Source organism: Ahaetulla prasina, chromosome 4 (genome assembly GCF_028640845.1).
Source record: "Ahaetulla prasina isolate Xishuangbanna chromosome 4, ASM2864084v1, whole genome shotgun sequence".
Lineage (NCBI taxonomy): Eukaryota > Metazoa > Chordata > Lepidosauria > Squamata > Colubridae > Ahaetulla > Ahaetulla prasina.
Window position 1 is genome coordinate 32,602,862 of NC_080542.1, and position 27,708 is coordinate 32,630,569.

A 27,708-nucleotide genomic window follows, 5' to 3' on the forward strand; every position below is an offset into this window, starting at 1 on the left:
CCTTTTTGGAATACTATAGCAAAGACTGTTTCCTACGATTTTCCCCGCCCTGAGCTCTAACTCCGCGTAGGGCAAAAGAAGAAGAAGAAGCCCCGGGGCATGGATTACAGAGGGACGAGCTTGAACCTGATCGCCTCGGGTCTCTTCTCGGAAACCCCAGCCTGAAAGGGGGAGTTCCGGGTTTGGGGCTGGAAACAGGCCTGATGAACTGCTTGCCCAAGGAGGAAGCCGGTCTCCATTGCAGAAGGCAGGGGACTAGTCCTCATCAATCCCTACAGCCCTCAGCTCTCTTCTCTTCCCCCCTCCCGCTTTTGAAGTGGGTCGGGCAACGACCCCAAACCTTGAAGACGCCGGTGGGGCGTGTGTCAGGTATGGGCTTCGGCGAAGGAAGGGGGGCGACGGCGGAAAAGCCTTTTCAGAGAGTGACAGCAGCAAGACAAACCCCGGGCCAAGCGGCGGTAGAGATTTATCCAGGTAAGGAAGAAGCGGACAGGCTAGGCAGAGGCTAGGAAGGAAGAAGAGAAAGTGGGGCTCTCCCACCGTCCACCTCCACGTCCGCCTGTCCGCTGCTCTCTCGTCGTTTTCTGCACGTTTGCTCTCTCCACCTCAGCGCCATCAGCCAACCTTCCGCCCGCCCACTTCGGTGTTCCTTCTCTATCCGATGCCTCCTGCTCGATCCTTCCTTCCCCATCCATCTCCGGCACCTCCAAACCAGTTCCGCCGGTCCTTCTCCATCAGGGTCTTTCCCATTCCCCCACGCGCAGTGGAGTCGCTTCATTCCCTTCTCTCTCTCCCGCACTCCCCCACCTCCAACTGGGGAGTGGAGCCTCCGCCGACTCTCGCCTTCCACACCCCCCTGCCTCCAAACTCCAGCAGCTTTTAGCGTGCTCGCCTGAACTGCAAAGCAGGGAATGGGATCCCGACGGTGCCGAACTCCTCTTGGTGTTTGGAAGCCCGAAGAAGGCGTCCGGGGCACTCTAAAGGTAGGAGGCGAGCCGCGGCGGAGAGGGACTCTCGAAACCTGCCTCCCTCGACTAGGTGCCCTCCACCTGGTGGGATTCCTAGCTAGAAAACTGATTGAAAGATGAGGGCAATTGTTGCCCAATTCCTCCAGCGGGCATCAAGTTGAGGAAGACGGGTGCTCTCCAGCCAAAAATCCGATTTTCTATTTAGGGAATCAGGAGGCCTGTACCCCCATCTAGTAGTGACTTCGCTGTAAAGTACACTAATAAGTGATTAGTGCTACTTTCCTTCTCCCCAATATTCTCTCCTCTGCTGGGAGGCTGCCCTGCCTTCGTCTCTCAGAACACTTACCCTAGTCCTCTTACCTCCAGGTAAATGGGTGGCAAGCGAAGAGGGAAAGGATATAGCCATAATCAATATGCCATCTTACACATTCCCACATTTGTCTATGAGCAGGACTAGATGGAAACCAGCTGGAGAGACAAACAGAAAAGCGGAAATATCCCTGCCTGCTTTGGATTACCTGCTGGTGATGGAAAGCAGGATCTCTGGGTGCCTTGCAATGAGAGCAATTTAATACTTAGGGAAAACAGGGTTGCTTCCCCATTGCAAAATATCCTCCCTTTGCTTTGACTCAAGCCACGCTAGCAATGCACATGCTTTCCATAATGCTAATGAGAAAGGTGGATGAGAATTTTGACCTCTATAGCATGAGAAACAAAGACAATCTTGTACTTAAATCACTACAATTGCTAGACTGGAAGTGGGGTTAAAAATAGGTTGGATATGATAGGTTGGAAGCCCATTTTCCTCAGTGTGGAGAAAGAATTTTAATTTTCCAATTCTAATTAAGTAGCAGAAATAATTCCCATATTGTCTGGAAACTTTGGGTATTATATGATGATGCTTCTGAAGCAAACTTTGTGAAATTCTTATGAGTTTGATGAAGGGAGATAGGGCCTGAGTGCTCATTCAATCATTCCATTTCTATAGATACCCATTGCAGTCAAGTGACTCTGGGTAGCTTACAATTCTAAAACTATAAAACAATTTAAAACAATAAAAATGTCCAAAAAAATCTTATTGGGGTGACCTTCTCCCAAATAAGCTTGTTACTTAGGAAGCAAGTATATGGGGGAGATCAATCCACCCACATTCTCCTACTTCCCCATCTTCTAATTTGGATAGGCAAGAATGTCGTTTCATTGAAACACATTAAGTAAAGGTGAAACAATTTCTTAGAAATACTAGTGGGACATAAGATTCAAGAGTTTATATTAAGACACCAGTCAGTAACAGTGAAATACATTTAAACTGTAATGAAATACATTTATACAAATTGTAGATAGCATATTAATTATTAAGTATAGTTGATCAGGTCTGGCACAGATATTACAATATATCTATTGCATATACAGTACAAGTCAGCTGGTGACTTTTCCTTTAATGTACATGTATGTTTGTGCTTGTGAGATATGTATTCATCATTGGAATGTAGAAATAGTGCTAGAAAGATAGATGGGAATAACTGCGTATGGCTGAAACAAAAATTTAAAGTGTTGATATGGTTCTTTCATGTTCTTCCTAATTTGTGCTCCCAGATTTAGATCACTGCTTAAATGGAATCTAAAGGAAAAAATAACTCCTAGATTCCCTACCTCTGCTGGTCTTCTGAATAAGCTCAAATCTGCAATCTTCACTAATCTTAATTATTCTTAGAAACCCAACTGTGTGACTAAGAATACTTGTTGGATCTATTTAGAATTTCTACTTGTCAGAATCAAAGTATATTGCAAACAACACAGAATTCAAGAACAGAGTAACTGTGCACTTTCAGACTTTATTTTCAGTATCAAAATTGAACTGAGGTCACTATCACTTTTACCTAAGGCCCATTATTGGCTACCCATTTGTTTTCTTCATTTCTGCCACTTAATAAAGGTTAAAAAAAATTCAGTGTTCTTATCATGAAGCCCTTAGCACCCCAAAAGCCCTTTTTTGCTTATCTGATTTACCCTGACACCAGATATCCACTAGCAGTTACTTGGGGTCAACTTTCAGTGCAGTTCTTGGATCCTGTATATCCAGATTGCATCTTAGCTCTAATTGGTCAAAGATTTTTGAGCTGTGCAATCCACAGGTTTGGACTCTTTCTTTAAGTGACTCCTTAGTCAGCTTCAAAGCAGTCAAAATTCTGACCATGAATCCTTTAGGATTCCCTAGGATCTGCATGCAGAACAATTCGACTGGTGTATCTCAAGGGTTACTACAAAGGAGGAAGCCAGATCATTCCTGTATAGCAGGGGTATCAAACTCAAGGCCCACAGGCCAGATCCGTTTGGGTGCTTAGATCTGACCCGTGGTGCCTCTGCCAGCTGAGCTGTTTTCAGCTGCGATGGACTCCTCTAACCCTCTGCTATGAAAACAAAAATGGGCCAAGCTCCATTTTCACTGGCAAAGCACTTGGGCCACCACAGACGTCCCTCAGACTAGTGATGTCAAGTTGGCCAAACCCACCCTGGCCATGCTCCCATGCCCCTCCCCCAAGTCAAACCCAACCCTGATGCGGCCTTCAATAAAATCGAGTTTGACATCCCTGCTGCACAGAGTTACATGGGAATGGCTATTACTTCATTTTGGTATCTCAGATTTTTGGATTCATGCCTGAAAGTCAGGTAATGCTATGTTGTCATATAAAGGGGAAAAGAGATTTGTAGATAGAACTAGGATGGAGACTTGAAAAGGACTATCAACAGGCTATGGTCAAAAAAATCAAAGGGTTAACAACAATGGTGATTATAATTGTTGTTGTGTACACCATGATGCAGGTAAAAGAAAAAGGTGGGCTTCAATCCCACAATTATGGCCAATTCTTGACATTTTAAAGCAAATCTTGTGAAGCCACCACAAGATATGGCTAAAAATAGGATAGGATAAATAGATCCTATGGAGAGATTACCTAAGTGAATAGCCAAATTAAGCAAATAATTATTTACGTAAAAACCTACATGGTCTATGTATCATATGTCCCAAGTGATCATATCAAGCATAGAATTTAAATGTTCAAAATTTCAAATTCCTTTTAAGCAAAGGACTCAATTGTAATTTAAGGAATAAAACATTATTGGATGGGATAAAAGACTACATTAACTATTAACCATAATTGCAAATCATAATGCAAGACACTAAGCCAAGCCAAACCAAACCAAACCAAACCAAACCAAACCAAACCATATGGAGATTTAAGCTCAGGATATGAACTCCACTGGTGTTAATGTGTACATGGGAAGGCCAGTGATGAGTCTCCTACTGTATTTTGAATGGATCTGAAAAGCACTGAATGCTCATCTTGTTTAAACTGATAGCAGGATCTTGACTGTATTATACAGAGTTCTGTGCTTCCTTCAGGCAGAAACTCATATATGGTGTGCTGAGCAGCAGGTGTTTTTTCTTTCTCCCACAAATGAACAGTTGATTTTGCCGCCAAAGCTGGCTATTTGGCAGCCTTGCTCCTTAAAACTGAATGGGAGTAACTAGGAAGGACAACCCCGCTCCCCACAAAAAGAAAAACTCACACCTCTAAGATGCAATTCTTGCCAAAGTATCTGAAAAGGCCAAGATCCCTCCCTGTCATATTACCAGACAGAAAAAAAGAGGAAAGAAAGAATTATGGAATACCAAAAACTTTCTGTATAGAGCTTCAAGCCAGAACTGTGGACATCTTTGACATAGCTAAGGCTCCCTCCTTGTTGAGTGGTATTGCTGCAGAAGAGCACGTTGGAGCCTGCCCAGCACTAAGCTACACATACCTCCTTGAAGCAGGGGCTGGTTCCCCTGCCTTAAGTGCCTGCAGCTTCACATCACAGCCCCCTCTTACCCATGGGAGGGAGCAAGGTCATGAGTGTTGAGCATTATGGGAAAAATGCATATGCAAATAGCCTAAGGGTCAGGCTTAACACTGTTTGCTTAGCCACTAGGCACCACTCCTCTTTCACAAACCTAAAAGTCCAAGTGTCACCCTTTTGTAAGTCAGAGAACAACATATTCTAGGGTCTTTCGCAGATTGCCTTTGTTAATACCAAGGAAAGCAAAAATGGAATTTTTTTTCCTTTTCTCTCTCTCTGCCTTACATTATTAGAGGTTTTTTGTTACTATAGTGACCTTCTTTTATTTTTTTCTTTATCCTGCCCTTCATTAAGCACAGTAGGAATATGGACTGCTCATTACCAGTCTTTTGGTTCACTCTTCTTCCCATTAGCTCGAACTCTTTCTGGGAGACTAGATTTAGCAAATTAAGCAGAGGGATAGACATGTACTTGCATATGTTCTAAGAACGAACTCTTTTTTCTTATACGATATTATATTCTCCTTATTCTGCTCTCCTTTTCTCTCCCTGCCATTCAGATGGAATAAGGGAACTTGTTTCTTTGTACCCACATACTCATTCCCTCCCATCCTATTTCTCCCCCCTCCAGCATTAGCGATGATGCATACTGCATGGGTTTAGGCTAGTGGGGGGGGGAGAAAGGGAGGGGAGGTAGACCCAGTGTCAGTTTCAAAGGCAGGAGGGATTAGCTACCCTCCAAACCCATCCCCCCTGTGGTAGTTCTCTCCAGATGTTACTACATCTGGATCCCATTCCTGTGGCTCCTGTCAGCAGCTGCAGAATTTGCAGGAGTCACCAGCTGCCCTTGGGATGGGGTAGAGCAGTGGGTAAAAAAGACGATTTATCAGTCCCTTTTTCCAGTGGCCATGGGCAGGTGCCGCAGGAGGGGATGCTTTTAGGCAGAGTCACTACCTTCATGGCTTGTTCAACTTCTTGACTTGTGACTTCAAGAGAATATTCTTAATCTGTGGTACAGGAAAGATTTTTCAAAGAATCTATTCTCTCTGCAGCATCTTTCCTCTCATTAGTGCTCTCCCAGTTCTGTTCATCTTTAATGTCCTGTTGACTAGGTATATTGAGAGTTAAGTAGTACCAATTGGGGGATTAAGGGTAAATCTCCTGGATGCTTTTTCACACTGGAGGAGGGGAAAAACCTTTTAAAGTTTGAGTGTAACACCCAGCATCCCTGCCAGAATACTGAAAGCCTCTTTTGGCTGATGGGGGTGGGTGGGTGGCGGCACATGACACAGGAATTGTAATCTAACATATTTAGAGGCTGGCAGTTTAGTAAGATTGTTATAAAAAATAATTGGATAGTGCAAGGGAGTCTCCAAGAGCCAGTCCAGTCGGATGTAATGTTTAAGACATCAGACTAGAAACTGGGAGAGTGAGAGTTCTAGTTCTGTCTTAGGCACAAAGGCAGCTGGGTGCCTTCAGACTAGTCACTTTCTCTCACTCCTAGGAAGGAAGCAATGGCAAACTACTCTCAAAAAAACTTAACAAGAAAACTTCAGGGACTTGTCCAGGCATTTAGCAGGAGTCAACACTTACTCAAAAGCACATACACACAAAAGACTCAGTGGGGAATATTTTTATAGCAATTATATGAATGTCCAGTCAGTGCCAGAAATCCAACTTGTAAAAGGCAGTTTCTTTAAATATTTGCAGCATATTCTCAGCACCTTTTGAGCATTTCCATTTGTCTTGGCCCATTGTCTCAGATGTGATTGTGGAATACATTCTTTCTGAAAAACTTATATTTCTGTCCCCTTTGGCTTTTCCAGATGCAGCAATTACAACTTTCATGCTTTGGGTTGGAAGACAGTGGTTTTATAAAAGATGATAATTGGAAAAGATAACATTAATTCAGGGTTTCAGTGAAACAAATATAGCCAGGTTTAACCTGGATCTAAACTGTGGTCATTTAAGTCTGGGACATGGTTTTAAATGAGCAATTTTAAAATAGCATGTTCCAGTTAGGAACTCGCATACCAGTAGCATTCAATGTAAAATAATGTAATTTACATTAATTTTCATATATACTCAAGCTATAGGACCAACCTCTGTCTGACCAACCTACTGAGATATATGTCAGCCATATTTTATAAGTATATAGAATTTCTAGCCTGATACATTTTGTAGAATTTTAGAAACCTTTAGGATTTTTGCAGTCTTAGCAACTTTTACAAGTTGATGTAATCTAGATGTTGGTGTGTATCTCTCTCCTCTACATCCCTCCGCCCATCCATTTGGGAAATAGGAATTATAATCCAACATATCTAGATGGCAGATGATTACAGGAGACTTTGCTGGAACACTAGAACAGGCAGAATGATAGTTTAATGTTCTCTTCATTAAGAGGGTGTTGTTTCCCTCTTTTGCCAGATCCTATGAGTGACATCAAATTCTCAGCCAAATCCATATTCTTCCACACCTTCCTATTGCCATCCCTTATCAACAGTGAGGCAATTTTTTACCTCTGGGTGAGGGACCATTCTCTTTGCTATCTCAGCAGAAGCAAGGATGCAGCATGAGATTTGATGGGACCTGAGAAGTCCCATCTTTCAGACACATGAACAGCAAAGAATCACAAGTGCCTGTGAGAGACACGACAACAAAAAGACGGCCATTGCAACACAGGCTGGCTTGCATCACCAAATATCCAAGCAAGACCCCACTCTGGGGGGTCATGAATAAAGCCCAGAATCTGCTTGACTGTGGCCGAAGGAAGGCTTGAACCACAGGTAATCCTCCCACCCACTTTGGTCTATGTGTTTTTATTGCAGCTTTCCTAAACCAAGCTGGATTCTTTTCTTTTTGGAGGGAAGTATATATAGTATTCATTAGAATTGCACACACATTGAAAATGATGTACATTTTATCATGCAGAATCGCTTCAGATCCCACATGAGCACAGTGCCTCTCATGAAAGCATGCATGAGGTTTTTTTAACCTTCTGAACTTAAAAAGTTTAATGAACCAAATTGTTCAAGGGTGCATCTTTAATTCTTAAAGCTTCTTTAATGAATACCAAAGAGAGGTACTTATATGAGGCCTGAAGATTTCTGAATTATTTCTGAAGTATACAGTGCCCTAGTGTTTATTATAATTATGCTAATGAAAAAAGAATTTGTGAGAGATGAAAAACTACTGATGGGCTTTTTTATGGGAATGGTAAGAAACATAGTTTACTGGTATCTGGCATAGACAGAGATTTACACAAGTGAAACTGGCTTTAACCTGTTTTATCTCAGCATTTAATACTTCTAGTACCTGATTACTGACAACTATGAACTGGAAATATTGAGCTGTGCTTAGCTCAATATTAGCTAACTGTCTACTAATCTCGTGGTTCCTTTGCTGATAATATGAGATTCTTTTATAAACTGAGTCCAGTCTGGACATCTTTGCTGTGAGTCTCCAGTCTGAACACCAAGAGGCACTTGCTGGAAAACATGATAGATTGAAAGTTCCACTGTTCTCAGCTGGTATGCCTCTGAATGAACTACCCATGCTTTTTTTTTTTTTTTTTTGCCTGCAATGAGATGCTTTGATGGAATACCTGAGACACTGCATTCTGGCAAGAATTAAGATGGCTGCTGCCATCTTAAGCCAAACATGAGATCCTTTTAGATAAGGATTTTCTTGAGATGGAATGGAATTGGCCCAGCTAGAAAAGTGGAGGATGGTGGAAAAGAGCTGATGATCAATATCAATTTATTGTTGCTTTCTTTTTTCTGCATAGGTCCCCGCTGTGCAGAGTGATGCTTATTCTGTTCCATGCCATGGTCACCCCATTGCTCTGTGTCATCCAGGCTGCCCCCCTTCCCAACACCTATATCCTCCTTAACACCACTGATACTCTCTGGGCTGAGACTCCCCTGAGGGATTGGGACCTCTTCTCTCCACGTGTCACTCTGTCTAACCAAGCTCCTGAAGAGCCCCCCATGCTTTTCCTTATGGAGGATTCCAATACCCAACCTGGACAAGCTGCTAATAGAACGTTCAAGTCCAAACGGTCATTGGAAGGGTCCCTACGCCGGGGAGAAATGTCTGTATGTGACAGTGTTAACGTGTGGGTGACAGACAAACGGACAGCTGTGGACATCCGTGGCAAAACGGTGACAGTGCTGTCTGAGGTCCAGACACTTACAGGCCCCCTCAGGCAGTATTTCTTTGAGACCAAGTGTAATCCAGCTGGCGGAACTGTGGGTGGCTGCCGGGGTGTGGATCGACGCCATTGGATCTCTGAGTGCAAGGCTAAACAGTCTTACGTGAGGGCTTTGACTATGGATTCTGACAAGATTGTTGGTTGGCGCTGGATCCGGATTGACACTTCCTGTGTCTGCACCCTACTCACACGCACTGGTCGGACGTAGGAAAGAAAAGGGGATAGACCATAAACTCACTTTGGCCAATCAAAGCATGGCCAGCTCTCTAATATGTTCAGTCATGGATTGGAATAATTCCTAAATTTAATTCAGCTTTCATTGGCCAAAGTGTGTGTGTGTGTTGTGTGTGTATGTGTGTGTTTGCACGTACATGTGCCTGTGTTGAAAAAAAGAAGAGGGTGGTCTCTAGTGATTAACAGCTTCTGGGCTACACTGCTGATTCCATTTGTGCTGCAGCAAAACCAGGGGGGGAAGTACACTTTATGGCCATAAGCTCTGGGCATTTGCTGCCTAAGTGGAAGCATGGTTTCTCTTGTTCAAAGGGCCAGGAGAGGAACTTTAAAGTCCTACTTATGGAAAGTTAGGTATTGTTATGGTTGGAGGACTGCATTATCCATGCAAATTGGTGGGTAGTTCAAAAGAGATTAGTGGGTCTTTTGCATTCAAGAGGATCTCAGTTATTACTACTTGTGATCCAGGCATGAATATCAAGGTCCTTCTTTTCTACAATCCTCAGGAACCTTGCAAACCACAAGGGCCTCCCCTCCCCCCATGTTTTTCCTTCTGTGCACTCTCAGGGTTTTTCAAAATGTCTACCCTCGGGGAACATTTCCCATTTCCACACATCTGCCAAGGATTCCCTGCACATGATTAAAAAGTTTTTTTAGGGCATGTTTGAAAGTGCATTGTCTGTACTTGTGTGGCCAGCAGCCACACCTGCTGAGCCTCACCTCCATTCTATGCACACAGCTTAGAACTTTAGAGAATGCATTGGAAGGGAAATTAAGACGTTATGGGAGGTTCGTCCACCTTTACCAAGCTATGTCTTGAAAAAACATCTGATTCACCACTGAAGGCCTTTGGAACAGTTTTGAAAAGCAGTCTCTTAGGCGGAAAATGTTTACTTCCAGAATTTCCTTTTTTCCCCAGTTTACCCCTCTCTTCCTATTTATTGCCGCATCTCCAGTTAAAGAGTTTGTCTGTGACACAATCCTGTCATATTATTAACTTATTTGTGCACACTTATTCTGTGGGAAAATCATTTCTAGGAGTGTGTGTGTGTGTGTGTGTGTGTGTGTGTGTGCTGGCTGGAGGGATTAAAAACAAAGTTCTCAACTTCCTTTCCATTGTCATGAATATTTACTTTTGGGAGCTGGTGTGGGGAGCAGAGGGAGCCAGTAGTCAAGAAAGCAAAACTTGGTTATTAATATATTTGAAGTGTCCACAGACTCTCCATCTGAGTCACTGTTTGGATTGCTCTGTGACCTTCAATGCCACCTGGAGGCTGAAAATAACATTGCAGAGTCCTAATCGGAGTCAAGTCTTCTTCATGAACACATTCAAGGAATTTTCATAGAAGCAGTACAGATGCAATTTGCCATTGCCACGTTCTGAACTTTTAAATCTAACCCATGTTTCTCAACTTCAGTGACTTTCAGATGTCTGGACCAACTCCTAGGCTGGGGAATTCTGGGATTTGAAGTCCAGAAATCTGAAAGTAACTGAGATTGAGAAATACTGGTATAGACACTACCCTTGTATTTCTTGAAGTTTCCCATCAAAGTACTAGTCAGACTTAACCCTACTTAGCTTCTGAAACGTGAGATCAACCAGATGCTTCCCTCAAAGGTAAACAATCTTCCTCTGTCTGTACAGGTGCTATATTTAACATTCTGGGAGTGAGGGAGGCTGAGAGCTGCACACATTCTGTCAGAACTATCAATTTTCGGTAACAATTGTCAGATGAAGTACAAAAAACATATAATTTAGATGTTGCTGCCCACTCTGGTTTAGATATGGATATTTTTAGTATTACGTGCATGCTGTGGGCTAAAACCAACATTACCAAACTTAAGAGAAATATGAATTTATGTCCAGTATTAATCAGACTAGATTCTACAGCAACAGATTGTTGTTTAATCTCGCCAAATTATTATAGGATCCTACTCTGAAGAATTGTTGAAGCTATCAAAGGAAAACACTTCAACAAATAGAATGTGCTAACCCTACAGAGACACTGGAGATTTTGACCTTTTGTTTGTATCAAATAGTTGTGAACAGTAAAACTTAATGCAAGTGTCAACTGTAAACTTTTCAATGTCATTTGGGTTTAAAAGAGATAAACTGATAGAATAGGAAAGAACAGTGAGCTTAATGGACAAAACTGGAGGAAAGTATAGCCTAATGACTAAAGGTAAACATGTATATTAATGTTAAAAAGGATCTCAGGATACAAGATTGGCGGTACTGTAGAGATTTGATCTAGAAAGGCTTAATAAAAATTCCTTTCTTAATACTACTGAGGATAAGTGTGGATCATTATATATGTTATATAGCCAGAATAACATCTCCCATGAAGTCAGAATAGCATCTCCCACTCAGCTTTGACAAGCTCAGAAAATACCCCAAATTTTGCAAATACTCTTGAGGAAAAGAAAATTTAAAAGGGAAAGAAAAACATCCAGTAAGATGGAGGCATCTATGGAAAAAAAATGAAATTAACTCATTTAAGAAAGACAAGTCTAGTTCTAACAGGATAGATGTATGCTCTACATCTTTGTAATACAGTTTCCCTTTATTATAAATTTGAAAATTGAGCACTTGGCACTCTCTTTGGAATTATAAGAAGAAATTGTTTACATGGTAATAAACTTGATATAGATAGTCGCTGACCATAATGCAACTTTCTCATTACAATTGTAAGTCATGTTGGTCGTAAAGTGGATCACCATTTGACTGGACCCATTTTTATGAACAGCATTAATTGACTCCATTATTTGCTATGATCTGTTTTTGCTGAAAAGTGGAAGTAACTTACAGTTTTCAGTCTTAATTTGTGATCATATAACTGCACAATGCTGCAAACAGCCATAAATGTGGGTCAGTCCCTAATGCTTGAAATGCAGCCACATGACCATGTGGAGGGGGTGGCTGTCAAAACTTTGGAACTAGGTTATTAGCATTGTTTGGGTGGCCCTTTATAACTTTGAATGGCTACTAAGTGACTGGTTGTAAGTTGAGGACTACCATACCCTTTGCAATATAACTGCAAAACCACCATTCTTTGGCCCAAAGTCTTTTTAGGCAGTTACATATATTTGCTCCTTAAATAACATTTCCATATAGAAAGGTGAATAATTGGATTTTTAGTTGGCTTTCCCCCCCCAATACTACAATAGGAAATTTAATTTTTAGAAAATCTGGGCAGTCAAAATTGTTTTATGCTGAATTAGACCAAAAAAGCTTCATTTGGTGCAACTATCTAACTCCATTTTTGCCTACTCAGCTCCCCAACTTTGTTCAAGGTATTTACCAGCTTGACCATGCCAATTTTGTCCTTATAGGGTCCTAAACAGAGTTGCTGCTGTCAATATGCACAGCCTCCCCACTTTTCAGTATTCCTAGATATCACTAAGTGATTTCTTGCATCCTCATTTGAATCAGACATTATTTGCCCCATTATTTGGTGCTTTAAGCACCTCAAGGTTCTTGCTGCTGTGTTCACTCTCCTTGACCAGATTGCTCGTGATGTGTGCAGGAGGGAAAAGTGTGTGGGTCAGAGGAAGGTCCATTCCCTCTTCTTGTGAGGAGATCCAGCTTTGTAACCAAAGCACCCTCAGCTATAGGATGGGAGAACACCAGGAGAGGAGTTGGCAAAGGGACAGCGAAAAGAGCACTTGCTGGTGGGCAAGTGCTAAGGCAAGACTTCCCTCAGACCCTCCATCCCCCTCATAATCTTTCTTCCTTACTTCCTTCTCATCCCCATCTTCCTTCTCTCCTTCTCATTCCTTCCCTCCTTCCTTCGTTCCCATTCCCATCTTCCTTCCTTTCCTCCTTCTCATTCCCAACTTCTTTCCCTTCCTTTCTTCCCCTTCCTCTTTCCTTTTCCTCCTCCTCTTCCTTCTCCACCCTTATTCCTCCTATCCCTACCCTTTTCCCTTCTTCCTTCCTTCCTTCCTTCCTTCCTTCCTTCCTTCCTTCCTTCCATCCATCCATCCCCCCTCCCTGCCTACTTCCTTCTCATTCCCATCTCCTTCCCTCCTTCCTTCCCTGCTTCTCATTCCCATCTCCTTCTTCCTCTACTCTCAGGAAGCAACGAGGAAAGGGTGAGAGATTGGCAGCGCTGCCAGTGGCCATGCTACTAGCGGCTGTGGCTTTCCCATGTGGGGCAGGAGCAGTCCTGGTGAAAGGAAAGCTTTGCATGCTGCGAGGCCAAGCTGGCAAATGGGCCATAGAGGTTTGTAGTGGCCATCAAGGCTAGAACGCAGTCAGCCTTAGATCTGACCCATGGGGCTACCCTGGAGCCAGTGATGGGCTGCCCTGGTTTCTTGGTGAAAGGGAAGCCTTGCGGGCTGCAAGGCCTGGCCAGCAAGCGGGGCATGGAGGCACTGCTGGCGGGAACACCACTGATCTACAATTTGTGGTGGCCATCTGGACCAGAATGCAGTCAGCCTGTGGATCAAGACTGTCCCCAGGGACACCAGACCCTGTGTTTTTGCCACTTCATGTACAAGGGCCCAGTGGGCAGAGCAGGGATGGTCCCTTGCCCATTCCAGCGCGGTCCTGCGGATCTAAGGCTGACCATGTTCTGGGCCGGATGGCCACCACCAGGTTGTAGATCAGCGCCCGGCCAGCCCGAGGCACCACGGGCCCATTCTTTGCTGTTTCTAGGGTGGCCCCATGAGCCTTGACTAACCACACCATGGGCTAAATCTGACCCAAGGGCCTTGAGTTTGACACCCCTGATTTAGCTAATCAAATCACAACTCCCCCTTCAGACTATACAGCATAAAACATTTTCAGCCAAAAAAAAGTATCATTCCAAGCTGCAATGTGGGCTCTCATAAACAAAGGGCATAATCAGATAGTAATTTCTATCTGGAACTGAATCAGTTGCAGTGCTATAATCTTAATTCATTCCTCCCAGTATATTTTTCTGTGCATCCAGATCTCTAATTTATTCAAAATTTTTCTGCATTAATTTTTCTGCATTAATGAATTCATTCATTCATTATGCTCTTCTACAAGGTGAGTCTGGATACTTTGCATTAGGAATTTGCAAACATCTTTTAGACATTGCAAAATGAGACACTACATTTAATTGCTCGCAAAACATCCTTTAATATATTCTTATGGCCTTCCTTGATCCATTTTTGTTGCTAATACAGCTATTTTCCTTCCGTTCAATTGCGTCCAATTTTCAGAGACTGCCTCGACACAGTGGACAAGTCCCTGAAATTTTCTTGGCAAGGTTTTTCAAAAATGATTTGTCATTGTCTCCTTCCTAAGGCTGAGAAGAAGTGACTGGCTGAAGATCACCAGCTTAGCTATGTGTCCAAGGCAATACTAGAGTTCATATTCTTCTGGTTTCTAGACTGATGCCTTAACTACTAATGAAACTTGCTCAGAAATGCTGTACTGTACTTAAAAGGCTGGGATGGTTAAGACAAAAACCAATCACTTGGGCAATATACACAAGTCACTTTAAAGACTAGCAAATGTTTTAAATGTAGGATAACATAGCATTAAATTTCAACATAGTTGTCATTATGATAACATTTCCATTGCATTTTCCATTGAGTTCACAGGCTGGGGAATTCTGGGAATTGAACAGACATCTTCAAATTGTCAAAGTTGAGAAACACTGGTCCAGACACTTATTTATTTATTTATTTTATTAATTAGATTTCTAGACCGCCCTTCTCCCGAAGGACTCAGGGCGGTGTACAGCCTTATTAAAACACATAGGTACACAATAAATTTAAAATACATTTAAAATGAAATATTTAACCGGCCAATTTAAAACTAAAAACGGTCAGACGACCGATATAAAACCCTAAACTATAAAATCACCATTAAAAACCCATAACTTAAAAAAAACTAACCCAGTCCAGCGTAGATAAATAAGTACGTTTTGAGCTCGCGGCGAAAGGTTCGGAGGTCCGGAAGTTGACGAAGTCCTGGGGGGAGCTCGTTCCAGAGGGCGGGAGCCCCCACAGAGAAGGCCCTTCCCCTGGGTGTCGCCAGACACTGTCGCGCCGACGGCACCCTGAGGAGTCCCTCTCTGTGAGAGCGCACGGGTCGGTGAGAGGTATTCGGTAGCAGCAGGCGGTCCCGTAAGTAACCCGGCCCTATGCCATGGAGCGCTTTAAAGACGTTCACCAACACCTTGAAGTGTTCACCAACACCTTGAGATAACTGTAGTCTTGCCAAATTTGGATTATGAACATCAACTAAAACTTTTTTTAAATTTTGCAATATAATCTTGCATGTGGCTATTCAGAACTGGTTCTAATACAGCATTTCTGAGGCTTTGCACATAAACGCAAGATCAAATCTGCATTATTTGGTCCTAAGTGCCACCTAATGAGTATCATTGGAATTGCAAGTCCTTATAATCGGTGAAGGGTTTGCAGAATATGCATCGAGAGCGAACGAAGAATATTAAATGAGTCAGGTGCTGGGAAGGGGCTATTATCGTAATGAGTCTGATAACTGAATGAGAAATCGATTACCCTTCAAGGTACGTTTAATTGCCGATCCAATTTTTTGGAAAAATAATAAATTTAAATAGCAACATGGTTGCAGAAGGGGAAGGGGACGGGGAGGCAAAGAATAGGAATAAAGTACCCCAGAAGCGAATATATACTTTTTTCAAATATGGCTAGTTCAAACGGTCACTGAAGAGTTTTTTCTTCTAACCATTGCTCTTCCCTCAACTGAATCAAAAGAAAGCGCCTCAACATGTGAGGCTGAAAAGAGTTCTATCACCCGGGCAACATTTATCACAAACATTCTAGAAGTCCCGCCCCATTCGTGATCCCCTTGCACTGCCGTTAAGGCAACACTCCATTAGCAACCATGTCCAAAAAGCAGAGGCAAACATGGCAGGCACTTTCTCCGCCTTTCCCTTCGGATGGGAGGTGGACTCCGGCGCGCTGGTACCCCCCGAAAGCCGCCGACAAGACTGGAGACTGACTAGCAGCGGAGTGGGGCTCAATTATAGTCCACCATTGCCTTTCCCCCCGCCCTATGCGCGAGTGAGCAAGCTGATTTTTACCGGGGTAGCTGGTACAATCCGGATAGTTTGTAAACATTAAGGTTTGGAGATGAGGAGGTTAAGATCCCTGGGTTCTCTGGAAGAGGGCCGGAATGACACCAAAAAACAGGACGCGGGATTCTTTTGAGGCAGATCCTGTTCGTATGCACGTGGTTCCCATTTTTTTCTGATTGGCCATTATTTTTTTGTGTACTCACTGTTCCTCCTAAATTTTTCCATTATTAGTCCACGATCCAGGAACCGTTGCCACCTGCATCCCAGAAAGTATGGCGGGACGAAGTCATTCCCAGGCTGGCTACCACTGCACAACTTGCCCACTGCATGAAAACTCATAGGGAACTGCTAGCTCAACCCCGCTACTCTGTCTCTGCCTTACATCCGGACGTCCACTACAATAAAGATTTGAGAGAGAAGGTAAGTGGTTCTGGGGAAATTCTGGCAATTAGGTGCTCTTCGGAAAGTGTTTTGAAAATATGTTAAGCAGCAGATTCCCGATTTTGCTAAAGAGTTAAGATCCTATCTGGTTCCCAGGAAGATCTCTAGTACAGCAGGATGAAGAGCCTGATAGTCATATCAGTCAGTCCCAGAAGGCAAAACACATATCATTAGCTTTGCTTTTTCCTCTTCCCTCCTGACCAGTGATGGGATTCAAGTAATTTAACAACCGGTTCTCTGCCCTAATGATTTCTTCCAACAACCAGTTTGCCAGTCTGCTCAGAAAGTTAACAACCAGTTCTCCCGAAGTGGTGCAAACTGGCTGATTCCCACCACTGCTCCTGACCCCTTTTCCTTTGAGCAAGACTCTTTTACTGCAAGCCTGAAGGCAGTGCCAACATCTTTACCAATACAGTACTTAAAAAAATACCCAGTACTGCTTGGCTGTATTTTCCCTACATGCTTTTTTTTCAAATTTCAAAATAAAAAAAATGGAGGTCTATCTTGTTTCAATTACCATGAAACCCTGGAGGGAACAGGTGATAATAAAAAAAATGCATTAAGCAAAAGATATTTTGCCACCAAAAGTAAAATCAAGTTGCAAATTGCCCAAGGCTACTCTGGCATATAAAGTTAGAACATCTCACAACCTTTTTTATAACTTTTGCGTTACATTCAATAATAAAGTAATATCTTCTCTTATAAATAATTACCAGCTGCTTGAAGGGACAGAGGGAATTTGTGAATAACACCAATAACTTTTCTACTTTGAATAATAAAGATTTTAAGAAAACCAGCACTCAACATGAATAGAATCAACACGGATAATCTTAAAAATCTCCACTCCTTCCCCAGTCTTAGGAACAGTAATAACTGTCATTAGGTCCAATCATCTGTCTCTCTGCTTTTTTAATATAATTTTTAAAATTAGTTTCATAAAACATGAAAAACTAACACAAACTAATAAAATGCAGAAACAGGAAAAAATTAAAAAAGTGGAAGTGTAGAAAGAAAGAATCAAAAAGACCAAATACAAAAAAGTTTTCAATTTCTTTTACAGAAATATTATGTTTACAAAATTCTCTCTTACTCTGATTACAAAAAAACCCACATTTTTTTCTATTCTTTTTTTCTAATTATCAAAACCACAAATCCCCTATACATTTTTTCTGTTTCAGGCAAAAAAATAAATGGTTTCTAGTTGACCATAAATGTAGTTATCATTTTTCTCTAATTTGTCAAACATAACAATAGCACTGTAAAAAATAAATACCATTCCTTAGCCATTGAAATCTTTCATAGGTCCTCCCTTAATTAGTTTTTTGCAAATAAATCTTTAAACCAAAGTCTCTCTTGTATTTCTGTAGTCTGGAAAGAAGACTAATCACAAAAGACAAGACATCACAAGAAGTCTTATCTTTACTGCAAAATAAAATCTTTCTTCAGCTGTAATTGAGTACCAGTACTTCTTAAAGTGATTAAGAGATGGGGAGAGTAAGGCTGTAAAGTCCCTAGCCTAGTGGTTCCACTGCAGTTAAAAGTGTAGATGAAAGTCTAGGATTCCCAGTAGCTCAACTCATGCTCTGACTTCAAAACCTTTTCTGTTTCTTCAGTTTAATCAGAAGGAGCTGCCATCCAGAACCAATGTAGTTCATATCTCAATCTCCCCTTGATCCAGGGAGATAAAAGCCATCTGGAAATCATCTCTCAGCTGGCTTTCAAAGGCTATAGCAGTGCTCCTCACTTTGGAGAGTATCAAACTGCCACTCCCCATAGAAAACAACTCAGCTGTCCTTCTACTTTCTACTATATGTTCTGTTTCCTGGATTCTCAACCTGCTCTTCTCACCAACAGCTGAAGCTTAGAGCCTGGAGGTTCCCCTTGACTATGAGCAACCAGAAGAGTGAAATCCAAGCAAATTTTCGTGGTTGGCCCAATCTGCCGCACGACCCCACCTTTCATGCTGGGCCTCAGCCATTCAGATTGGCTGCTCATCACACAGATGGAGCATCCAAGGTATCTGGAATTCCAGGGACAAAGGGAGGATATCACACCCACGCTTCTTTTACCTGAAGACTCATCCTTTCTTGCCAGTCAAGATCTCCAAATTAAGGATGTTTCATTCTGTACATTTTTGCAGTTTTTTTGCACATGTGTCTCCACCTTTTTGATATTGAGCAAATGAATGTTTAATGAGCCTTTAGGTTCTTGCCAGATCTATTTGCAGCTTGTGTACACTGGAAGCACAACAACTAGGAGTGGCCTAGGGTTAGGGATGGCTTCAAATTCACAGAGAAATAGCCTCCAGAGGAGGCTAGATGGCAGCACATGGATAGACTCTGTTAGTTTATCAGACAGGGACAATAGATAGCTATTTAAATTTCCCATAGTGTATTAAATCTATTAAGGAATTGTGAAAAATTTTAAAAAGCAGATGTCGTGGGGGAGGGAATTAGATGACCTTGCTAATTGATGCTGGGCCTGACTGAAGTGTCGACTTCTTAAAGGTGTCTCCTGGAGTAGAGAAAATGCTGCTTAGCAAATTCAGAACATCCACTCCAATATTGGTCTTTATTCTTTTCACTTTAGTTGATGGTAGCCACTACGCAGAACAACGAACTCGCTGGAAGACCCTTCTACATCTGTGACAAGGCAGTGTTCCGGCTTAACGAACCCTATTTATCTACCACTGCCCAGGACTTCCGAATCTTCACACAGTAAGTGGAACATCTGTAGTCCTTTTCCCCACTCCTTCAGTCCGTTATAGGTAGTCCCCAACTTAAGATCACAATGAAGGCCAGAATTTCAGTCATAAGTCATTGTGGTTATTTAAGGGTCTCAGTGGTACTACTAGTTTTCATAACACCTTCAGAATCTGTATTTCACAGTAAAGGTAATTCTTAATTTACAACCATAATTGGGACTGGATTTTGGTTGTAATTCATTAGCTATTAAGTTGATGCATCTATGCGACCAGACCTAATTTCATGACACTTTTTGCAGCAGTCATTAAGCTGCACTTATTAAGCAAACTTTATAGTCATAAGTGTAAACTTATTCTTTCCACTGGGAGTTTTTGCCAGACAACAGGCAAAAAAATTGTAAAGCGTGGTCACATGACCATTTGAACCTACAACACATCATAAAGGAGAGCTGGTTGCCAAGCAACTGAAATGTGACATGACTATAGGGTATGCATGATATTTTACGACAGTCAGACTATAAAGCATCCTTCTGAATCTGTCATAATTTTAAATGGTTGTTAAATTATTGGTTGTAAGTCATGAACTACCTGTATTAATTGCTGGAGAGTAAAGTGGGAGGCATATTCTCCTAGGCTCTTCAAAACAGATAATTGGAAAAAGGAAAGTGGACTCCGTAGGATTTTGCTTTGATTCACAAAGCTGTACTTTTATATTTTTATTTTTGTTAACCTGAACTTTTGGCAATCTCTTCATTAGCCGATGGATACAGGTCACTTTAATCACTGTAAGTTCCATTCCGCCAATTGTGCAAAATATGCTAATTTAATCAATATCTAAGTATGACCACAACTGAGCCCAAAATTTCATAGACAAGCAAGACATTTGTTAAGTGAGTTTTGCCCTATTTTATGACTTTTCTTGCCACAGTTGTTAAGTAAATTGCTATGGTTCTTAAATTAGTAACACAGTTGTTAAGTAAATCTGGATTCCCCATTGATGTTACTTGTCAGAAAGTTTAAAAGGATGATCCCAGGACATTGCAACAATCAGAAAGTTATACTACTTGTCAAGCGTCCAAATTTTGGTCGTAAGTATGAAAAATGGGCATGTCACTTTTTTCAGTGCCATTGTAATTTTGAACAGTCACTAAATAAATGGTTATAAGTTAAGGACTATCTGTATCTTGTTTTGCAGAATTCATCCAACCTATGCTAGTCTATAACCATAATAAATTTTGATTCATCCTATTTATTTTACTAGGAAAAGATGAGGAGCTCCTCTGTCTTCTATAAGCTCATAAAACCTGTAATTTTAGTAGGTATCACCCAGTTTCACTGAAGTCATAGGGACTAGAAATATTTCCTTTTGGAAATTAAAGATAAGCTTCTTAGGAAGTTGAATTCTAAGTTTAGTGCTGTATTTAATGCCCTCAGAGCAGCACATACAAACTTGAGTAGAACTGATTCTTGCATTGTTGTATGTAAAGGAAATAGAAGCATTTCCAGAGGTGACCTCTGGAGTGAAATAAATGTCCCTTTCTTGTCCTCTTGTAACGTAATCTCACTCCTTACATAACAATGTACGTATTTCTTGCTTTTGTCTACCTTCATGAAAAAAATGATATTTTTATTGTCTCCATTCCCTCATAGGAAAGAGCTTCAAGGATATACTCAGAAGGAACTTCTCAATTTGGATCCTTACCCTCTGATTCGTGTACCTGGGCCTATGCGGGATCTCCAGATGTTTCCAAAGGCTACGCGGGTGCCCCACCTGATCCTGAACCCAGCTGTACCTCATCGAGGTTTATTCAGCCTGGCCCAAGAAACCTACCAACTTCCCAATGACCATAAGCGTACTTGGGACCGTTTCTGCCCTGTGCAGCGGCCACCCACAGTTTCCTGCCGGGTACCTGTGGTGGAAATTATGTGTGTGCCACACATGTATGAGACAGAGTATAAATGCTATGGAAGTGGCAAACCTATGCCAGTGTGAGATGGATAGAGATTTGCACTCTCTCACTATTCCCTTTCTCTTACTTCATCCAAAAAGAAATATATATATATCTCACCATGTTTACCTTTTGATCATTTTGTTGATATAACAAAAACTCTAGATACATTCAACAAATGGAATGTTTTGACTTATACTTTGCCATATACTGTCCTAGCATTTTAGCCTCAGAAAACTGTGATCAAACTAGATCAAACATAAAAAGGTGCCATACTGTGCACTCACTTGAAGAATAATAAGTCCACAGAAGTAAACAAACCAGTTCAGGATTAATGTGCAAGAATTGATTCTTGCATTATGGTATATAAAGGAAATAGAACCATATCCACAGGGGACTTCTGGAGTGAGATTAATCTGCCCTTCTTGTCTTCTTATAAAGTAGATTAATCTCACTCCATACATAACAACACCAGAACTACAGGTAGTCCTCAATTTAAGACCTGTTGCTTAGCAACCATTTGATGTTACAACTGACTTTCATGGCGATACTTATAATCTGATTCCAAAGTTCTAATGGCCAGGCCATTGACTGCATTTGGGTGTTCAGAAGCTGGCCCACATCTACAGCTATATCCTGCAGTCATGGGAACATGTGAGATTTTTCTAAAAACTAGTGTTTCTACTTTTTGGCAAAAAAAAACACCCCATTGTTTGCTTAACGACCATAGTGTTTACTTAACTGGAGCAAAAAAAGTCATAAATTTGAATCAGTTATGTGGGTTTTGATTTTGATTCTCACAATTTATCACCCTAGTGGGCAAGCTCCATTAAGGTCATAAGTCAAGGACTATTGTACAATGATACTGAAGTCCAAAACAAAACAAAGTCATAAGGGAATAGCAATTAAGAACTAACAGTTTGCTAGGCCTAACTTCAGGATTGATAGCCATAGAGATTTGCTTCAGTTATCCACAAAACAAGCCCCCACTGTATTGGCTCTTTGCTATACAGTTCACTGTGTCTCAAATATGGATAGGTCCTCAGGCAGCAAACAGGTTTGCTACATCATGCCTGCTTCAGATCCCATTTTGTATAGCCTGAACCATGAAATATATTGCTGTACTAGAGTGTGCTAATTTTGGCTTGATGTGTTATGTAAAATCCCCCAATTATTTAAATAATGTTTAAGCAAATCATGACATAATGCAATTGTTTGAACCTAACCCAAATGTGAAAGATAGAACAAATATAATTTTCACATTTATATTCTATGTTTCTGGTTTATATGAGATTTTCCTATTTTCTCTTCATATCAACTGGAAAGTTGGTTAGCTAGAGAGACAGTGACTTGGATTGCTTAAGTAACAATTGCACATCTGAAGAAAGAAGCATGGATTGTATTGTTCTAAGCAGATGTTCTAGCCAGTTCTATATTTGGATACAAGGCCCAGAACAGATGCTATATAGCAGTGATAATGAACCTTTTTGACATTGCGTGCCAAAAACGGGGGGAGTGCAGGGGGGGTTGCGCGTCTGCGTGCCCACACCCATAATTCTATGCGCCCCAACCCCGTGCATGCGCCAACCCCCCCACTCCCCCCACTTTTGGTAAGGTGGGCCGGATAAGCCCATTTTTGCTCTCCCCAGGCTCCAGAGCCTTTCAAGGAGCCTGGGGCGGGGCACAAAATGGCCTTTCCCACACACCCCCGGAGGCCGGAAATGGTGGGACTGGAAGTTGGCAAACGGGCCATTTCTGGCCTCCAAAGGGCCTCTGTGGGGTGGAGAAGGCCATTTTCTCCCTCCCAAGGCTCCTAGAAAGGCTTTGCAGCCTGGGGAGAGTAAAAATGGGCCTTCCGGTCCCACCAGAAGTTGACAAACGGGCTGTTTCCAGCCTCCAGAGGGTATCTGGGGACGAGGAGGCCATTTTTGTTCCCCTAGGCTCCTAGAAAGGCTTTGGAGCCTGGGGAGAGCAAAAAACGGGCCTTCCCCAGTCCTCCTGACTCTCCGAAGGTAGGAAACAGCCTGTTTCCATACTGCCAGGTGGCCCAGAAAGCCCAAAAATCAGCTGGGCATGCTGGAGCTGAGCTCACACGCCCACCAAGATGGCACACATGCCATAGGTTCGCCATCATGGCATATAGGGTTCTCAGCAGGAGTGAGCTACCAATGGCTGTTAAGATGACATTTATCTTCAGCCCCCTTGTCAATAAGTAGCAGCTGGAAGCCCACATAGCCTGGGGTTAGAATTTTGGATTGATAATGAGCATTTGCTGATTCAGATCCATTGCTAAATGATGGTCGCAAGGTGACTATCCTCTAAAATTGTATACATTTTATACAATTGTGGTATGAATAATATGTGAGAGACAGAAGCAGTGTTTAGGATGTGAGCTTCTAGAAGGGAGATGGCATATCAATGTGCAGTTTAGTCCTTGATTTACAACCACAATTGGGAACATAATTTCTATCGCTAATGGATGCAGTTCTTGAGTCATGGTTATTTTGTGACCTTTTTTGATGCAGTTGTTAAGTGAATCATGGTGACCGTTAAGGGAATCACATGGTTGTTAAGGGAATTTGGCTTACCTCACTGATTTTGCTTGTCAGAAGCCATCCAGGGAGGTCACAAATTGTGATCACATGACTCCAAAATGCAATAATCATTGTAAATACATGTTTTCCAAGTGCCCTAATTTTGATCATGTAATAGATACTATAGTAAATGAGGGTATGGCTCCTAAGTTACTTTTTTCAGTGTTGCCATATATAGTTGTAAGTTGAGGGCTATCTGTTATTACATAAACTAGTTACTGCATTTCTGTCTCTTGATGACAGAGAAACAATGACATGGGCAGGCAAAAAGAGCAATGAGACTATCAGCGACTTCCAATTTCTTGCTGATTTGGGCAAATCTGACCACTTTTTGGCAGCCAGTGATGGACCAGTCTATCCTGACTCTGGAGGTCTAGGGCAGGATTGATTTATCTGCTCTCCAGAAGCTGAATTTACCTGCCTCTGGAGGGCTAGATAACTATTGTATTTTTTGGACTATAAGACCCACTTTTTCTCTCCCAAAAGGTGAAAATGTCAGTGTGTCTTATAGACTGAATATTGCTGGAGCCCCGCCCACATATCGGCCATTTTTTTTGCCTCCACACAGCCCATTTTTTAGCCTATTTTCGGGGCTTTTTGACCCGTTTTTAGGCTTTTTTTGGCCTGTTTTCAAGGCCTTTATCAGCCTGTTTTTAAGGCCTTTATCAGCCTGTTTTCAAGGCCTTTTTTGTGCCAATCTTTCCAGAAAAAAGCCTGAAAAAGTTTCAAAAATGGGCCAAAAAACCCTCAAAAATGGACCAAAAAAACCCCCTTGAAAATGGGCCAAAAAGCCCTGAAAATGGGCCCAAAAAGCCTTGAAAATGGGCCAAAAAAAGCTTGGAAAAAGCTCAAAAAAAGGCCTGGAAATGGGGCATGAGGAGGCCAAAAACGTTTTTTTGTTGATTTACTCCTCTAAATTTAGATGGGTCTTACAGTCAAGTGCATCTTATAGTCAGAAAAATATGGTAAGTGGAACCAATCATAGCGGCAGCATTGAAGTGACCACAAATTGCTAAATTTCAGTCTTAACAGGACCCAAGAATTCTTGATGCATTCTGTATGTTGGCCCATCTGAATTATCTTGATTTAAAAATTATTAGACTATGATGCACCATTTTGCCCAGTTAAAGGGCACGAGAGTTTTAGTAGAGATAAATTTGAATGGAGTCTGTCCCATCACAGCTGTAGGTCGGGACAGTCATAAAGTGAATCAGTGGTTTATATGGGTGCAATTTTGAAAATCAAACCAAATATCAATTTTCAGCAAAACCATCATAAAACACTGTCTCATGACTGTGGGATGCTGCAAACTGCTGTAATTGCAGCCCAGCTGCTGAGAGCCTGAAAAGTGGCACTTGACTAGGGCAGCCCCGACAGTTGAAACTTCAAATCCAGGCCAAAGTATATCCAGGCAGGTCAGTCATGACTTCGAACAGTCACTAAGCAACTGGTGGTAAGTCAAGGATTACCTGTAGTGACAAGTGATACATCTCAAGTTTTATTAAAAAATATCCATAGTAAACTGTCCTTGCTTCATGCACTTCTATAGCTTAATTCTAAGCATTTCCTGACACACTGTGGCATATTGTCTGTATATGCTTTGGAGATGCCTTTGAAAAGAAAAAGTAATATTAAAGGACTCAGTGCAGTTTTTAAAAATGAGTCATAACAAAGCCAATTCATTGTGGCATTCCAAGCATATATTTGTGAATGTAACTTTTCTACTATTTAGCTTATGAATACACTAGTTTTTACACGTAGAAAAAAGAAATCAGTTAATAATAAAACATGGTTTCCTAAATTTGAAAAGGAAGCATGAATGCCATGCTAATCTTAATATCAACATTATTAAAAGACTAATAATAAAGCCTAAAACCCTAGGTAATATAACACGTAACTATTGGAGGGAGTTCCTTCCCTGAGCCGGCTCACCCACTCCAGAAGTCTGAGAGCTGCATCCTCTTCCCTCGATACCCCTTCCCTGCACCAACCCTGATTGGGGCTTCTCAACTTTTTCATTCATAAATCGCAACCGACTAACAAGCATGCCCAAGCCTCCTGCGGCCAGGTAACCGAGAGATCATAAAACCCAGGACTGGCCTGGGGTGTGATGTTATGGGAAGCCGTTGACCAGCCATGTTGGTTGAAGTGGGAAACAGCCATGGGCGTCATTTGGAGGCATGGCCTTGCGCGGAGCAGCTTCGGTTGGGCCACATAGAAGCGAGGCTTGGAGTGGGGATCACACTCAGTGCGAGGACAGCTTCAACAGAGCAGCCTCGCTTTTGCACTTTAACGGCGTCCTTTTGGGCATCTATGGGTTAGTCACATTGGGAAGCTACATCCATACATTAGAAGGACATGCTCTGGCTGGCCCCATGAGTGAGCAACCGTGAAATTATCTCAACTGATCTCTGCTGGGATCCAGGAAGAGGCGTGGGATAACGCCTTCCAGAATTCAGGGATAAGAATTGATTTTGGAAGTAAACCGTGGATGTGGTTGTGGGAACAACCCCCTCCCTAGAAGAATGAAATATTTTGTGAAATATTAAAAAACAGAATAATATATTTCCCCGAAGGGAGACATGGAGAAATATGCTCCATAAAGATAGAAAGCAAACTCAGTCTTTCTTAAGAGCCCACCCCCGCCCGCAGATAATTTGTGCCCATTAAGAAAGATTGGGCCAGCCTAGCTACAAAACAAAAAGACCTCCAGCTCCAGGGTGATGGGATTAAGAACAGGACATTTCCCTTCAAGACATAGTAGGATTAACCCACTACCATTTAGAAGATACAGAGCTCACTCCATTGCACAGTCGCCTAAGGACATTTTAGACATTACACAACCACCCTAGCAGCATCTCTGAAATTTATAAAAATCCATGTACTCATCAAACCAATTGGTCAGCTGACCCAGAACTGCACGCTGTGTGTGTGTTGGTTCTGTTCACCAATAACAGAAACTCTAATCAAGCCTCTCTGTTATTTCCAGCATCTTTCTCCCAGCTCGGAACTGAACCAAATGGATTTTCCTTCCTATATGGTGAAGCATAAACATATGGTCTGTATATCTGTCTGTGATATGTTGAAGCTGTTAGTAATTCCACTGTAAACTTGTGGTTTTTTGTTTTTTAGAAATTTTCAATGATTCATTTACTTTCAAATGGAGAGGAAAGAGAAAGATGGGAGGAGTGGATGAAGCGGCAACCCTTATAAATTGGCAAAAAGATGAATTGAAGGAAAATATGGGAATAAATTGCCTGGAGTTGGGTTCATTAAGTTGTTTATCCATTTCTAGACTTTCATCAAGCTTTTATTTATTTATTTATTTATTTTTCACAGCAGTATATATAAGCATAAGCATGAAATAACTATACCAGGGGTAGTCAACCTTTTTATACCTACCGCCTACTTTTGTATCTCTGTTAGTAGTAAAATTTTCTAACCGCCCACCAGTTTCACAGTAATGCGCTGTGTGTTGTCGTCTGCATATGCCTCTCACGCATCGTGGATTGGGTTTGTGGGGGGCACTGGCTACCAGCTCTGCTTGTCTGTTACAGCTGGGTGGTGTGGGGGGAGATGCGCGAGCTATTCTGGGATGAGGATCTTTTGTTTGCAGTCGCACTATAGTGCCATTCAGTTTCACTTACGTAACGTGAACTAAATTTATGTGCGGGCAATACAAATAGTATATTTTCAAAAATTTAAATTGTCACGGGGAATTTTATG

The 27,708-nt window shown here is 41.8% G+C and overlaps 1 protein-coding gene across 11 annotated transcripts; it reads left to right on the forward strand.

The window, feature by feature from the left end:
- Window positions 1-24,532, forward strand: SAXO3 (stabilizer of axonemal microtubules 3). Of its 11 annotated transcripts, none has more exons than XM_058180597.1 (6): window positions 1-474; window positions 7,235-7,593; window positions 16,526-16,714; window positions 18,590-18,751; window positions 19,325-19,452; window positions 21,090-24,532. In XM_058180597.1, exons 3-6 carry the CDS (start codon window positions 16,622-16,624, stop codon window positions 21,430-21,432), a joined length of 726 nt encoding a protein of 241 aa, XP_058036580.1. In that variant the 5' UTR covers window positions 1-474; window positions 7,235-7,593; window positions 16,526-16,621; the 3' UTR covers window positions 21,433-24,532. The 11 variants fall into 11 exon arrangements, with proteins under 11 accessions (XP_058036580.1, XP_058036583.1, XP_058036582.1 ...); XM_058180600.1 differs by having other exon boundaries at window positions 7,362-7,593; XM_058180599.1 differs by having other exon boundaries at window positions 1-369.
- Window positions 24,533-27,708: the final 3,176 nt, after the last annotated feature.

What these genes read in the sequence shown, in the direction of transcription:
- SAXO3 (XM_058180593.1), top strand. Translation starts at nt 16,125, where the DNA reads ATGGCAGGCACTTTCTCCGCCTTTCCCTTCGGATGGGAGGTGGACTCC. An exon ending in TCCCCCCGCCCTATGCGCGA is followed by an intron (nt 16,281 to 16,525) that starts GTGAGCAAGCTG and finishes TTCCATTATTAG; the next exon opens with TCCACGATCCAGGAACCGTT. An exon ending in GACTTCCGAATCTTCACACA is followed by an intron (nt 19,453 to 21,089) that starts GTAAGTGGAACA and finishes ATTCCCTCATAG; the next exon opens with GAAAGAGCTTCAAGGATATA.